Source organism: Aplysia californica, unplaced genomic scaffold (genome assembly GCF_000002075.1).
Source record: "Aplysia californica isolate F4 #8 unplaced genomic scaffold, AplCal3.0 scaffold01249, whole genome shotgun sequence".
NCBI classification, from domain to species: domain Eukaryota; kingdom Metazoa; phylum Mollusca; class Gastropoda; order Aplysiida; family Aplysiidae; genus Aplysia; species Aplysia californica.
The window spans coordinates 19,430-31,932 of record NW_004798519.1 but is presented as its reverse complement, the minus strand read 5'-3'; the positions used below and the strand labels follow the sequence as shown (position 1 = coordinate 31,932).

At 40.3% G+C, this 12,503-nt stretch overlaps 1 protein-coding gene across 1 annotated transcript in view; it reads right to left on the bottom strand.

Moving 5' to 3' along the window:
• LOC101858593 (protein scribble homolog) overlaps positions 1-12,503 on the bottom strand; it is a gene marked incomplete at its 5' end in the record, with an annotated part of 97,722 nt that overhangs the window by 66,218 nt on the left and 19,001 nt on the right. The window contains 7 exon segments of the mRNA XM_035973463.1: positions 1,065-1,145; positions 5,804-5,824; positions 7,576-7,668; positions 9,030-9,113; positions 10,408-10,530; positions 11,112-11,189; positions 12,302-12,469. Of these exon segments, the coding sequence (XP_035829356.1) occupies positions 1,065-1,145; positions 5,804-5,824; positions 7,576-7,668; positions 9,030-9,113; positions 10,408-10,530; positions 11,112-11,189; positions 12,302-12,469 (648 nt within the window).

Genomic DNA, 12,503 nt, shown 5'->3' with positions numbered 1-12,503 from the left:
GGGGACACAGTTTAGTTTAGTTTTAGTACGAGTTTTACGGCACTTGCGACACAATATGGTCATAATAATGCCAAAGATTAGAGATGTTACAAGCTAGTAACATATACCAAAAAAAAAGGAGGAGAGATAAGAACCACAGACGTTTCATAGAAAAGAAGGAGCAAACCACACCAGAGCACCCACAATGAGGGTTTTAAAGCACTTGCAACACAAAAAGGTCATATAAAGGCCAAAGATTAGATGTGTTACAAGAGAGTATCATACACAAAAAAGGAGGAGAGATAGAAAAATAGATGTTTGATTTTTTTTAAAAGCAGCAAATCACACCAGAGCACCCACCAACCACCCACATGCCAAAGATTAGAGGAGTTACAAGCAAGTAACATACACAAAAAGGAGGAGAGATAGAAAAATAGATGTTTGATAAAAAAAAAATGTAAAAAGCAACCCACACCAAAGCAACCACCAAAGAGCAATCTTCCAACTGATAGTCTCAAGACCTAATACAGATAGAAACAGTGGAGAGATAAGCCAGACCTACCAGAGGCACCCTCTGACCACCCACCCACCCACAGAACGGCCAGAGAGCTCAAAGCTCCAGAACTTTTGGTTTAGTTTTTGTAAGAGTTTAACAGCATTTGCAACACAATAAGGTCATACAAGTGCTGCAGATTAGAGGTGTTAAGAGCAAGTAACAAACACAACAAAAGAAGGAGGAGAGATAAGAACCACAGACGTTTCATAGAAAAGAAGGAGCAAAACACACCAGAGCACCTGCCAACCACCCACTACAAGCGAGTAACAAACACAAAAAAGGAGGAGAGATAAGGACAACAGATGTTTGATAGGAAAGAAGGAGCAAACCACACCAGAGCACGCACAATAAGGGTTTTACAGCACTTGCAACACGAAAAGGTCATATGAGTGCCAAAGATTAGAGGTGTTACAAGAGAGTAACAAACATAAAAAAGAAGGAGGAGAGACAAGACCAACAAACGTTTCATAGAAAAGAAGGAGCAAACCACACCAGAGCACCGTCCCACCACCCAGATTCCAGAACTTACAGACACAATCCTGTCCCCGACTTGGAGGACCCCGTCCTTGTCGGCAGTCCCGCCCGGCGTGACCTTTGATATGTAAATGGCCTGAGGACAACAAGACTGTGGTGTCATTCAACCATACAAAAAAAACAAAAAAACAAGAGGAAGAATAACAATGGCAAAGATGATAATGGAAGTGGTAATGACGATATAATAAAAAATTAACAACACAATGGTGATGTCATGATGATGATTATAATAATAATAATAATAATAATAATAATAATAATAATAATAATAACCATAGTAATAATGATAATATTATTAATAATAATAATAAATAATAAATAAATGCATAACACCAAGAAAAATGATATAATAATAATTATCATAATTATTATTATTATAACAACAATGACAATAATAATAACAATGATGATGATAAAATAATTTAAAAAATTACGACAACAATAATAATTACAATAACAACAGTAACAATAATAACAACAACAAGTGTATTTATACAGCACCCGTCTCAAAGCCATTCAAGATGTCAAGGTGAGCGCAAGGGCTTCTGCACTGACCCACTCAAAAGTAAAAGAAAATACTAAGAAAAAAGTCCTTAAGAAATCTTCTCTCTGTTTAACTTTTTGGTCTCTGTTTAAATTTTTGGTCTCTTTAACTGCTGCGAAATAAAACTGCTTTCAGTTCAGTTTAAGTTAAGAGTTCTGCAGCATTTGCAACACAAATTAAATAGGTCACGTAAGTGCTAAAGATTACAGGAGTTACTAGAGAGCAGCATCCAATGACAGAAGGAAGAGAAATAAAAACGACAGAATTTTGATTTTTTAAAAAGGAGCAAATCACACAAGAGCACCCGCTAACCATCCACAAACCACTGAAGATTTTACCTCCTGTGTTAAGAAGGAGCAACCAAGAGCAAAGCAAAGGCGTAAGGACATTTCAAGCACTGTCACTGTGCACAAAACCCTATCAATCAAATGAGTAATAACTTCAGAAACTAATGCAGACTGTCTATCATATCACTGTCACTGTGCACAAAACCCTATCAATCAAATGAGTAATAACTTCAGAAACTAATGCAGACTGTCTATCATATCACTGTCACTGTGCACAAAACCCTATCAATCAAATGAGTAATAACTTCAGAGACTAATGCAGACTGTCTATCATATCACTGTCACTGTGCACAAAACCCTATCAATCAAATGAGTAATAACTTCAGAAACTAATGCAGACTGTCTATCATATCACTGTCACTGTGCACAAAACCCTATCAATCAAATGAGTAATAACTTCAGAGACTAATGCAGACTGTCTATCATATCACTGTCACTGTGCACAAAACCCTATCAATCAAATGAGTAATAACTTCAGAAACTAATGCAGACTGTCTATCATATCACTGTCACTGTGCACAAAACCCTATCAATCAAATGAGTAATAACTTCAGAAACTAATGCAGACTGTCTATCATATCACTGTCACTGTGCACAAAACCCTATCAATCAAATGAGTAATAACTTCAGAAACTAATGCAGACTGTCTATCATATCACTGTCACTGTGCACAAAACCCTATCAATCAAATGAGTAATAACTTCAGAAACTAATGCAGACTGTCTATCATATCACTGTCACTGTGCACAAAACCCTATCAATCAAATGAGTAATAACTTCAGAAACTAATGCAGACTGTCTATCATATCACTGTCACTGTGCACAACTCTAATGTCCCTGACAATCATCCAAATTTCTCCCATCCCTTTCCCCAATTTACCATCAAGCCCCTTACATTTGTAATAACAAACCAATCATAAGAGCAATATCTTTGTCAGGTGAAGCCATGCACCTGCTGTATGCAAATACATAATAACGTATTTTAAAAAACAACTTGTATTGGAGAATTATCTACCAGTAACTACCTTTCTTTTCTTCAAGGAACTGCAGTCTGCACCCATGCACATTATGGGTTGTTTGTGCCAAGGAAAAGTAATTCTTTAAATGTGAGTGTCTTTACACCTCCATCGACACAATTTAGGTCTTTTAGGAGACTGATTTTGATCCTGCCTATTGGAACCAACCCGGGCTAGAAGGAAGCAACCTTCCGCATGTAACAGACAGATCGACAGACAGACTGACAGACAGATCGGCAGACAGACTGACAGACAGATTGACAGGCAGATTGACAGACAGACCGACAGACAGTTACACAAAGGGACAGGAACAACCGTAGGAAGAAAAGAGAAGAAGTAGCATGTACCAGTGGCGCCCTCTAACCACCCAGCCAGTGCCAAAGTTGAGACCTAGCAGTCATCAACACAGGGGAAGAGGTTTACTGTACCAGCAACAATAAAGTCTACTACAGTCACAACAACAGAGTCACTACAAAGGAGACAACATCAATACATGATGCTCAACACATGCTCAACACATGCCCAACACGTTCAACATATGCCCAACACATGCCCAACACATGCTCAACACATGCGCAACACACGCCCAACACATGCCCAACACATGCTCACTCAACACATGCCCAACACATGCCCAACACATGCCCAACACATGCCCAACACATGCCCAACACATGCTCCGTACATGCTCACTCAACACACGACTGAACACAAACTAGGAAACCTGAGCTGAGGGGAAGTTGTGGCATGTCACCAACCAGCACTATGATAACTGATGATGATGATGATAACAATAATAATAATAATAATAATAATAATAATAATAATAATAATAATAATAATAATAATAATAAAATAATTTAGTTTTAGTTTTAGTAGGTTTTATCGCGCTCGCAACTGAACTGCATACGGTTGTATGAGCGCCAATAATAATAACAACAAAAATAATAATAATAATAATAATAACAATAATAATAATAATAACAGACTTCATTTATATATATGAAATAATAATAAAATATTGAATCTATTCGATGTGTATCCCTCTAAGCACTTCACTTTAACCCTGAAAGACCCCACAACATTTTCCAAACAACATTCTCCGCTGCCTGGGCAGTATTCTGGCTGGTTGATCGATTGATTGATTGAGTAGGTGTTTTACGGCACTATCGACTCAATTTGGGTCATTTAAGTGCCAATTCAGGCTGGGACAGTGGCTGTGTCCTGCACTAATTAACTCTTGACTCAATGCCAATTGTCTCGTCAATTAGAAAAAATTTGCAAATGGAGACAACGTAATAATAATAAATAATAAATAGCATTTGTACAGCGCTAATTCCCGAACAACAGCAAGCTTTACGAGCTTTACAATCTGTATTATTGCCCCAGCAGACCTGATAGCATTCTAAAACAATCTCATCTTCCTGACAAGCAGCCATTTACAGGCGCCAAAACACTTAACACAACTCAGCTCAAATTTCATCCAACTAAAAAAAATGTTTAAAAAACATGAAAAAAGAAAAATCCACAAACAAAAACAACGTAACAATGGTGATGGGGATATTTATACAAGAAAACAACAAAACATATAAAAAAGAAGACATACGACTCAACAAAACCACAGGGTGAGGGGGGGGGGGGGTTTGTTGTTCACTGAAACTACGAGCACACAACAGGAGAAGGTCAGGGCCACATAGAGAGAGTGCGTGCACAGATGGGTAGCCAGGTCCTATCACTCAATCGTCATGCAGAGATAAAAGAGTTCCAGCAGACATATTCTGCTTCTCACCAAAAAAAATGTTGCCAACTATCTACAAAAACACAAAAAATCCTGAATTCTTCGGACCTCATGGAAATACAGAGACTCAAAATTTAGGTATCATAATGTTAAATACATCTCGTATCAAGACTATATATAATATCTTTATTCAACAAGCACAATATGTGGATAATTTCAGAAATCTGGATGTCCCGATTTATCAGCTAAGTTTCCCATTCCCTGTACTATTTAATACACCAAACCCGTAAGGACGGTCACTAGAACACTGACAACAGGAGATAATTTTGGTGTGTGCGAGTGAATTTAAGTGTGTTTCTTAGAATTGTTGCTGAGTCCTACAGAAGTAATATCTATTTCTGACAGGACCCAGCCAAATGGGTTAAGAGCCTTGAAAACTTTTTTTTTCTTTTTTAAAACAAAAAACCCTAGTTCAAGAAAGTGACAGCGGTGAAGTGTCTGGCGTTGAATTAGATAAAAGTGAGAAAAATTCCTGCAATGATTTGGAATCTGACCAGCCTTAGAGTGTTTTCAAGTTCTTGATCTAGCTGTCCCTCACAAACCTGATCCTGTGCTACGTTGACTACCTATTTTTATTAAAATTAACATAGCAGTTCTCCATCTAAATACAAAAAAGCAACAACACCCTTCGCCACCTCAAATTTGGTGGGTAAAATTGTGGAAGCCCTTGCGTACTGTAAGAGTTTAAGTTCTAGTATTCACTATTTATCTATTATTTACTATGTAAATTTAACCACACATAATTACACTTTGACGAAAATCTACAAAAATCTCAAAAGGCTAAAAAAAAAAAAATGTTTTAAAGTTCCTCATAATCTCATGCACTTTGGTCCTTTTTCTTGTATCCCGACTGGCTACTCATGAGCACAGAAAGCTAGAAAACTGGAGAGGATTTCTTGTCCACGATGCATCCACTATGTTAGTCAGAGACAGTAGTTTATTGGAAGAGAGAAAGAACAAAAGAGAAAAGGGGGGGACAGAAAGGAGGGAACAAGGGACTTGTCGTTCATCCAGCCTCCTCATACCAACCTCTAATAAATTGTACACCTGCTGGAAGGGAAATGTTTGTGGGGGGGACAGAAAGAACATCATAATGTGTTCCTCCAACCATCGCTACAGTTTTTAGTTTAGTAGAGTTTTTACGGCGCTCGCAACTGCATAAGGTCATATGAGCGCCAGAAGATTAGAGGTGTTACAAGGGAGTAACAAACATAAAAAAGAAAAAGGGGAGATAAGGAGGATAGATGTTTTATAGGAAAGAAGAAGTAAACCACACCAGAGCACCTGCCAACCACTCGCTACAGTTTGCTTGTATGAGTTAGCAGAAGCGCATTCACACAATAACTTAAGTTTTTGTAAGTTTTACTGCACTTGCAACACAATAAGGTCATATAAGTGCCGAAGAATAGATGTGTTACAAGAGAGTAACATACACAAAAAAAAGGAGGAGAGAAAAGGTCAATAGATGTTTGAAAGGAAAGAAGGAGCAATCCACACCAGAGCACCCGCCAACCACCCACGCTCACACAATAACTGTTATTTTTTGCAGGGAAAAAAATAAGGAAGTCAGACAAACAGACAGAAACAACAGAGAGAAAGAAAAGAAGTTAGACCTACCAGTGATGCCCTCTAACCATCTGCATTGCTACAGTCTGCGTCTGTGTGTATTTTAACTTGTAGTGAACTTTTGTATGGCACTTGCGACACAATTAGCCCAAGATTAGAGGAGTTACAAGAGATATATGAACTAAAGTAGGAGGAGAGAAAATGATAATAAATGTTTGATAGGAAAGAAGGAGCAAACCACACAAGAACACCTGCCTATCACCCACTGCTAGAATCTGTGTGTATGTAATATTAAATATAGATCATTTCATTTAGCATTAGAAAAAGAAAGACAGACAGACAGACAGACAAACAAAACCTGTAAAGGGGGAACTACTAGTGCCACCCTCTATCCATCTGCATCAAATTTTTTAATAGCATCCAAGAAGATTTTAAGAAAAAAATTCCATAACTGCATACAATTGAAACAAAGTACTTTAAACCCTCATGATTCTAGTAAAAAAAATAAACCAAGCGAAATTTTAGAAAGGATTAATGGGAAATTTATACGATACATAATATGTATGTTCTTCTTTGCAAACAAACCAATTGATCTATTTACAATACCCATCACATTGCAGATAAATATGTCCTATAAATATTCAATAAATGAAGCATGCAAAGCAGAACAGCCAACACAATAGGACCACTTTTTAAAATCTTTCTAACATATCTTTACCTTGCTAGATATAAAATATGTATATATGAATATACATTTCAAGACAGGAACAGCAGTCGAAATCTTGTAGTGTAAGATGTCAAATAATGTCAGATATTTTCGGGTAGTTTTAAGAAAATACATCATCCGACTTCGGACCAACAAACCTGGCTACTTTCCAACCACTGAAGAATTTAGGGTATTTTTTTTAAAAAGAAAATAATCCAATCGGGCAACAAAACTAAGCAGTACTTTCCTAAATCTGGATAGCTCATTACACAGTAAAAAAGACGACCGAATCACAACTACCGAGGAAACAGACACCCAACACAGAGTCAAGCCAGGAAACCACAGACAGATGTAGCCGCCACACACACTTATATATCACCACCTTCGCCTGACAAAAAAAAGAGAAAAGGGAAGGAGGGAGTGAGGGAGGGAGGGAGGGAGGGTCAAGACTTAAAGAGAGAGAAAGAAGAAACCAAAACCGTGAAACATTTTGTGGTGGTGGGTGAGGTGAGAAGAGGAAGAGACTCACGTTGTCGTTGCCCTTGAAAGGCACGGAGCCGCGACCTCCGGCTATACTGAAGCCCAGGCCTGTGTGGTCGCGAACCAGGGACGTGCTCACCGTCTGCGGAAACCGAGACAACAGAGTTATTGTCAGGAGAACAGAGTTATTGTGAGGACAACAGAGTTATTGTGAGGACAACAGGACAACAGAGTTATTGTGAGGACAACAGGAGAACAGAGTTATTGTGAGGACAACAGAGTTATTGTGAGGACAACAGGAGAACAGAGTTATTGTGAGGACAACAGAGTTATTGTGAGGACAACAGGACAACAGAGTTATTGTGTTGTGAGGCTGATAATAATTAGTCAAACCCCCTCCCCCCCCCCCCCCCCCCAAAAAAAAAACCCCACAGACTCTGTTTAGTAACAGTTTAACGGAACTTGCAAGACAAGTAGGTCATAAAAGCGGCAAAGTTTAGAGGACTAGAGGGTAACAAATACATGAAAGAAGGAGAGATGAGGACGTTTGATAGGAAAGAAGGATCAAATAACAACAGTGACAACAACAACGGTGACAAAACCACCACCAACAACAGCGACGACAACAACAACAATGACAAAACCACCAACAACCACCAACAACAACCACATACCTGCCAACATTACCTGGACCAAAATCTGTAGTTGACACAAATTTTTGTCAAAAAATCTGTAGTTGACCTAAAAAATCTGTAGTAGGCTATATTACCACTTGCTGCATACTTAATTGGGGACCTTTATCAATATTTTGACCCACATACATGAGTGTGTTTGTGACTTCAAACAAATGTAGAAATTGACAAAAGAACAAAAAATAAAAATTAGCAATAACAATGAAAAATTTAATTCTAAGAATTGTGGTTTTTAAATTTTAAAAATCCATTCATAAATTTTAAAAAGTTATTGGGATTTTTTGTTTCAAAATTTTGGGGGACTTTATAGGAAAATATTGCCAAGAAGTGGGACGTTTCTTGAACTGTGGCCCATCACCGCTCTACACCTCAGCAAAGCAGTATCGGGAAAACCCGCAATGACGTCATTGGTAACCTGTTTAGTTCTAGCAGTTTTAAACATTGAATTACTGTAAAACCCCCTGGTTTTAGGCTGTCAATCACATGCCACCTTGCGATCACGCGCCTCTTGCATGCCGGCAACTCGCGTGTTGGGTCCCTGATCTAGTTTTCAGCTCTAGTGTTTTATCAAAGAATGGGTGGTAATTTTTAATTGGTACGTAAAGTGGAGGCCCACTACACACAAAGATCTGAAATTTTACAGCAATACAGAAGACATGGAGGGCACTTGTCGGTGGCTTATATCTCAAAATCGGTGGATCGGCAGTTTGACCAAAAAGTCGGTAATATACCGATTTTTTCTGTAGGGTTGGCAGGTATGCAACCAGCGACAACAACAAAACCACCACCACCACCACCAACGACAACTCACCTCTCCGTAGACCTCAGTCTCCGGCTCAGTGGTGAAGGACACGGTTGTCTCGCCGGTGTGGGTGCTGTCTTCCACCGCAGACGCCTGCACCAACCACAACAGAACAATAAATATTTATTTTTAGTTTAGTTTTAGTAAGAGTTTTACAGCACTTGCGACACAATAAGGTCACATAAGTGCCAGAAGACTAAAGGTGTTACAAGAGAGTAACAAACACAAAAAAGAAAAAGAGGAGATAAGGACAATAGATGCTTTATAGGAAAGAAGTAGTAAACCACACCAGAGCACCCACCAACCACCCACCACTTAGAAAGAAATACTGGCCCAACCCAAGGCAGAGAGACTGAAAAAGTCCTGAACTTTTCCGCCCCCATGAAAACATGCATGCTGGGACTCAAAGTCATATTGTGTACGACTTTCTTTCACTTTTTCATCCTCTGTTGCTGTTAAGTGTCGAGGAGAGAAGCAGTTATCTATGGTAGGCCAGCTCTTGTATCAAGACTATATTTGTAAATAGTGCAGTTAGTGCAATGTCCGGATAATCCGGATTTCCCATTTATCAAAACATCTGGATATCTGATATATTAAGCCGATTCTTTACCTCAGAACCACAAAGTTCTATCTGCTCAGTACTTATTTTTGAGAAATTTGACATCAAACATTTTGAGTTTCTCATTATGTCAAGCTTCTCCCAATAATATCTTGATAATGACTCCGAATAATCTTACGACTTTGAGAGAGCACATTTGGTTTCTGACTTCTTTTTTGGGGGGATACGTGTTTTACGGCGCTCGCAACTGCATAAGGTCATATGAGCGGTTTCTGACTTCATGGTCTAAGTAACTCAAAACGACCACAAATGTCAGATAGAACTTTGTAATACTGAGGTAGCGAAATAGCACCTCTGAAACAGCCCAGCCCCTCCCTGCATAACCCCCCAGGGTGGTGCTACTGACTGAAGTGTCTTTAGGCCATTCCCAGGGGGGGGGACATTAACATCTCGAGTTCTTATGCACAGTAGAATTGTAATTGTAAATGGGCTGATTTATCAATGTCGTGATCATAACTGTGCCTGAACTGCAACAGGGAACTGCTGCTTTTTCTTTCCTAATCCTTACTATTGTCATTTTCCTCTACTTCTTTTGTATGTTTGTCACACTCTTGTGATCCGCTATTTCCGGCCGTTATTTCCAGGGTGCCTTGATAGTCAAAGCAGACTGCCCTGCGGAAGCTAGAGAGGTGAGCAGAGTAAGTTTGATTTCTTGTAAGGACTCCTCTGTAGACATCCACCCGTTGGCGCTCCTATGACCTCATGCAGTTACGAGCGCCGTAAACCCTCTACCAAAGCAACCTCCCAGCATTCCCATCGAGTACAAACCTCAGCGTGTGCGTTGGCCAGCAGCCTCTCTCGTGCCACCAGCATGGTGATGTCGTTGCCGCTGTTCTTGAGCACGTTGACAGCCTCGTAGTGGTCTGCCTCTGCCAGGTTGGCCTCATTCACCTGGCCACCGAACAAACAAACAAACAACGGGCTATTTATTTAGTTTTAGTAAGAGTTTTACGACACTTGCAACACAATAAGGTCATAAAAGTGCCAAAGATTAGAGGTGTTACAGGAAAGTAACATAGTACAAAAAAGAAGGAGGGGAGATAAAGACGACAGATGTTTGATAGGAAAGAAGAAGCAAACCACACAAGAGCACCCGCCAACCACCAACACAACTGGCTATGAAATAGAGAATTATATTTGTCAATAATAAATGAAAATTACTATTACACAGCACATTTTTCACTACAAAAGTGCTCAGTGCGCTTTCCAAATATACAAAGAATGTAGTTTTAATAGTGATCATTTCACCCCCTCCTGAACTTTTTTGACTGAAAATGTGCATACCGGGACTCAAAATTTATGGATCATATTGTGGATACATCTAGTACAGATTGTGAAGCACATAGAGCTTGCTGCTGAGCAGGGATTTGCACTATACAAATGCTATCTGTTAGTATCCAGATTTTGGGGACATTTAGGAAAGTACTTGGTCTTGTACAATGTTGCGACGAAAGGACAACTCTAGCCCTCACCTTCAACAACTTGTCTCCCTTGACGATGCCAGCCTTCCCGGCGGGTCCATCCTCCGAGACGCGAGAGATGAAGATACTCTGGAGGTCAGAGAGATGGGAGAAAACCATGAGGACATCTTGACATGTGCACATCTTGATACTTTGTTCATTCCCACTTCCCAGTCTAGTGTCTGGGCACAGGGTCAAAGTGTATGGTTGTATGTGCGCCTGTGTGTGTGGGCGTGTGTGTGTGTGCGTGTCTGCATTCCCCCCAAATATTTTTCATCAAATACAACTAACAAAACATTAACATTTTCCATGCTGCAGAAAGATAACAGTCAGGTGCTTCAAGGCCACCCCCCCCTAAACTCAGTATCTCTCGCTCTCTACTTCCACCCCCTTTCTATCTACATCTCCCTTCCTCTGCCTTCAACACACATACACACACACACTCTCTCATTTGGTATAACCGACTCACCTCATCGTCTCCCTTTCTTTCCCACTCTCTCCTCCCACCCCCATCCCCTTTATATCTACCTCTCCCTCCCTCTGCTTTTCACACACACACGCACACTCTCATTTGGTCGATTTTAAGCACAAGGGGCTATCCCCAAAAATACTGTTTTGAGAAAATCGAAGGTAAAGTTTGCGCCCCTTGTTCAGTTTCTATAAAGGGCAAGGAGAGTTTTCTCTATAACCAAACAAATATACACACCAATGAAACCAAACTTCTCCTATAGGTAGGACAATGCCCATTTTTGGTGTGAGTCGGTGTAGGTAAAGATTTCTAGAAACCCCCAAAAATGTGGGTTAGCCCGCTTGTCCTTAAAAGCGGCCATTTAGTAAAACAACTGACTCACCTCATCGTCTCGCTTGACGGCTGTCGAACCCTTCCCTCTCTCCCACTCTCTCCTCCCACCTCTACCCCCTTTCTATCTACCCTTCCCTTCCTCCCTCTGTCTTTCACACACACACACCCACTCTCATATAACAACTGATTCATCTCATCGTCTCCCTTGACGGGCGTCAAACCCTCCCCTCTCTGTCCTACCCTCCATCCCTGTCTGTCAGTTACACACACACACTCTCATTTCTTGTAACAACTGACTCACCTCATCGTCTCCCTTGACGGGCATCAAACCCTCCCCTCCTTCCCTGTCTGTCTGTTATACACAAACACCCACTCTCATTTCTTGTAACAACCGACTCACCTCATCGTCTCCCTTGACGGGCGTCGAACCCTTCCCTCCAGCGATGCTGATGCCGAGCCCCTGTCCCGGGGAGCGTAAGATATGTATAGTGATCTCCTCCTCCTGTACCTCCACCGGCATAGCCTGGGTGGCCGGAGCTGGACTAGCAATCGTCTCTGACTCTGGGGGCTGTAGACAACACACGAGTTGGATAATGGGAGGG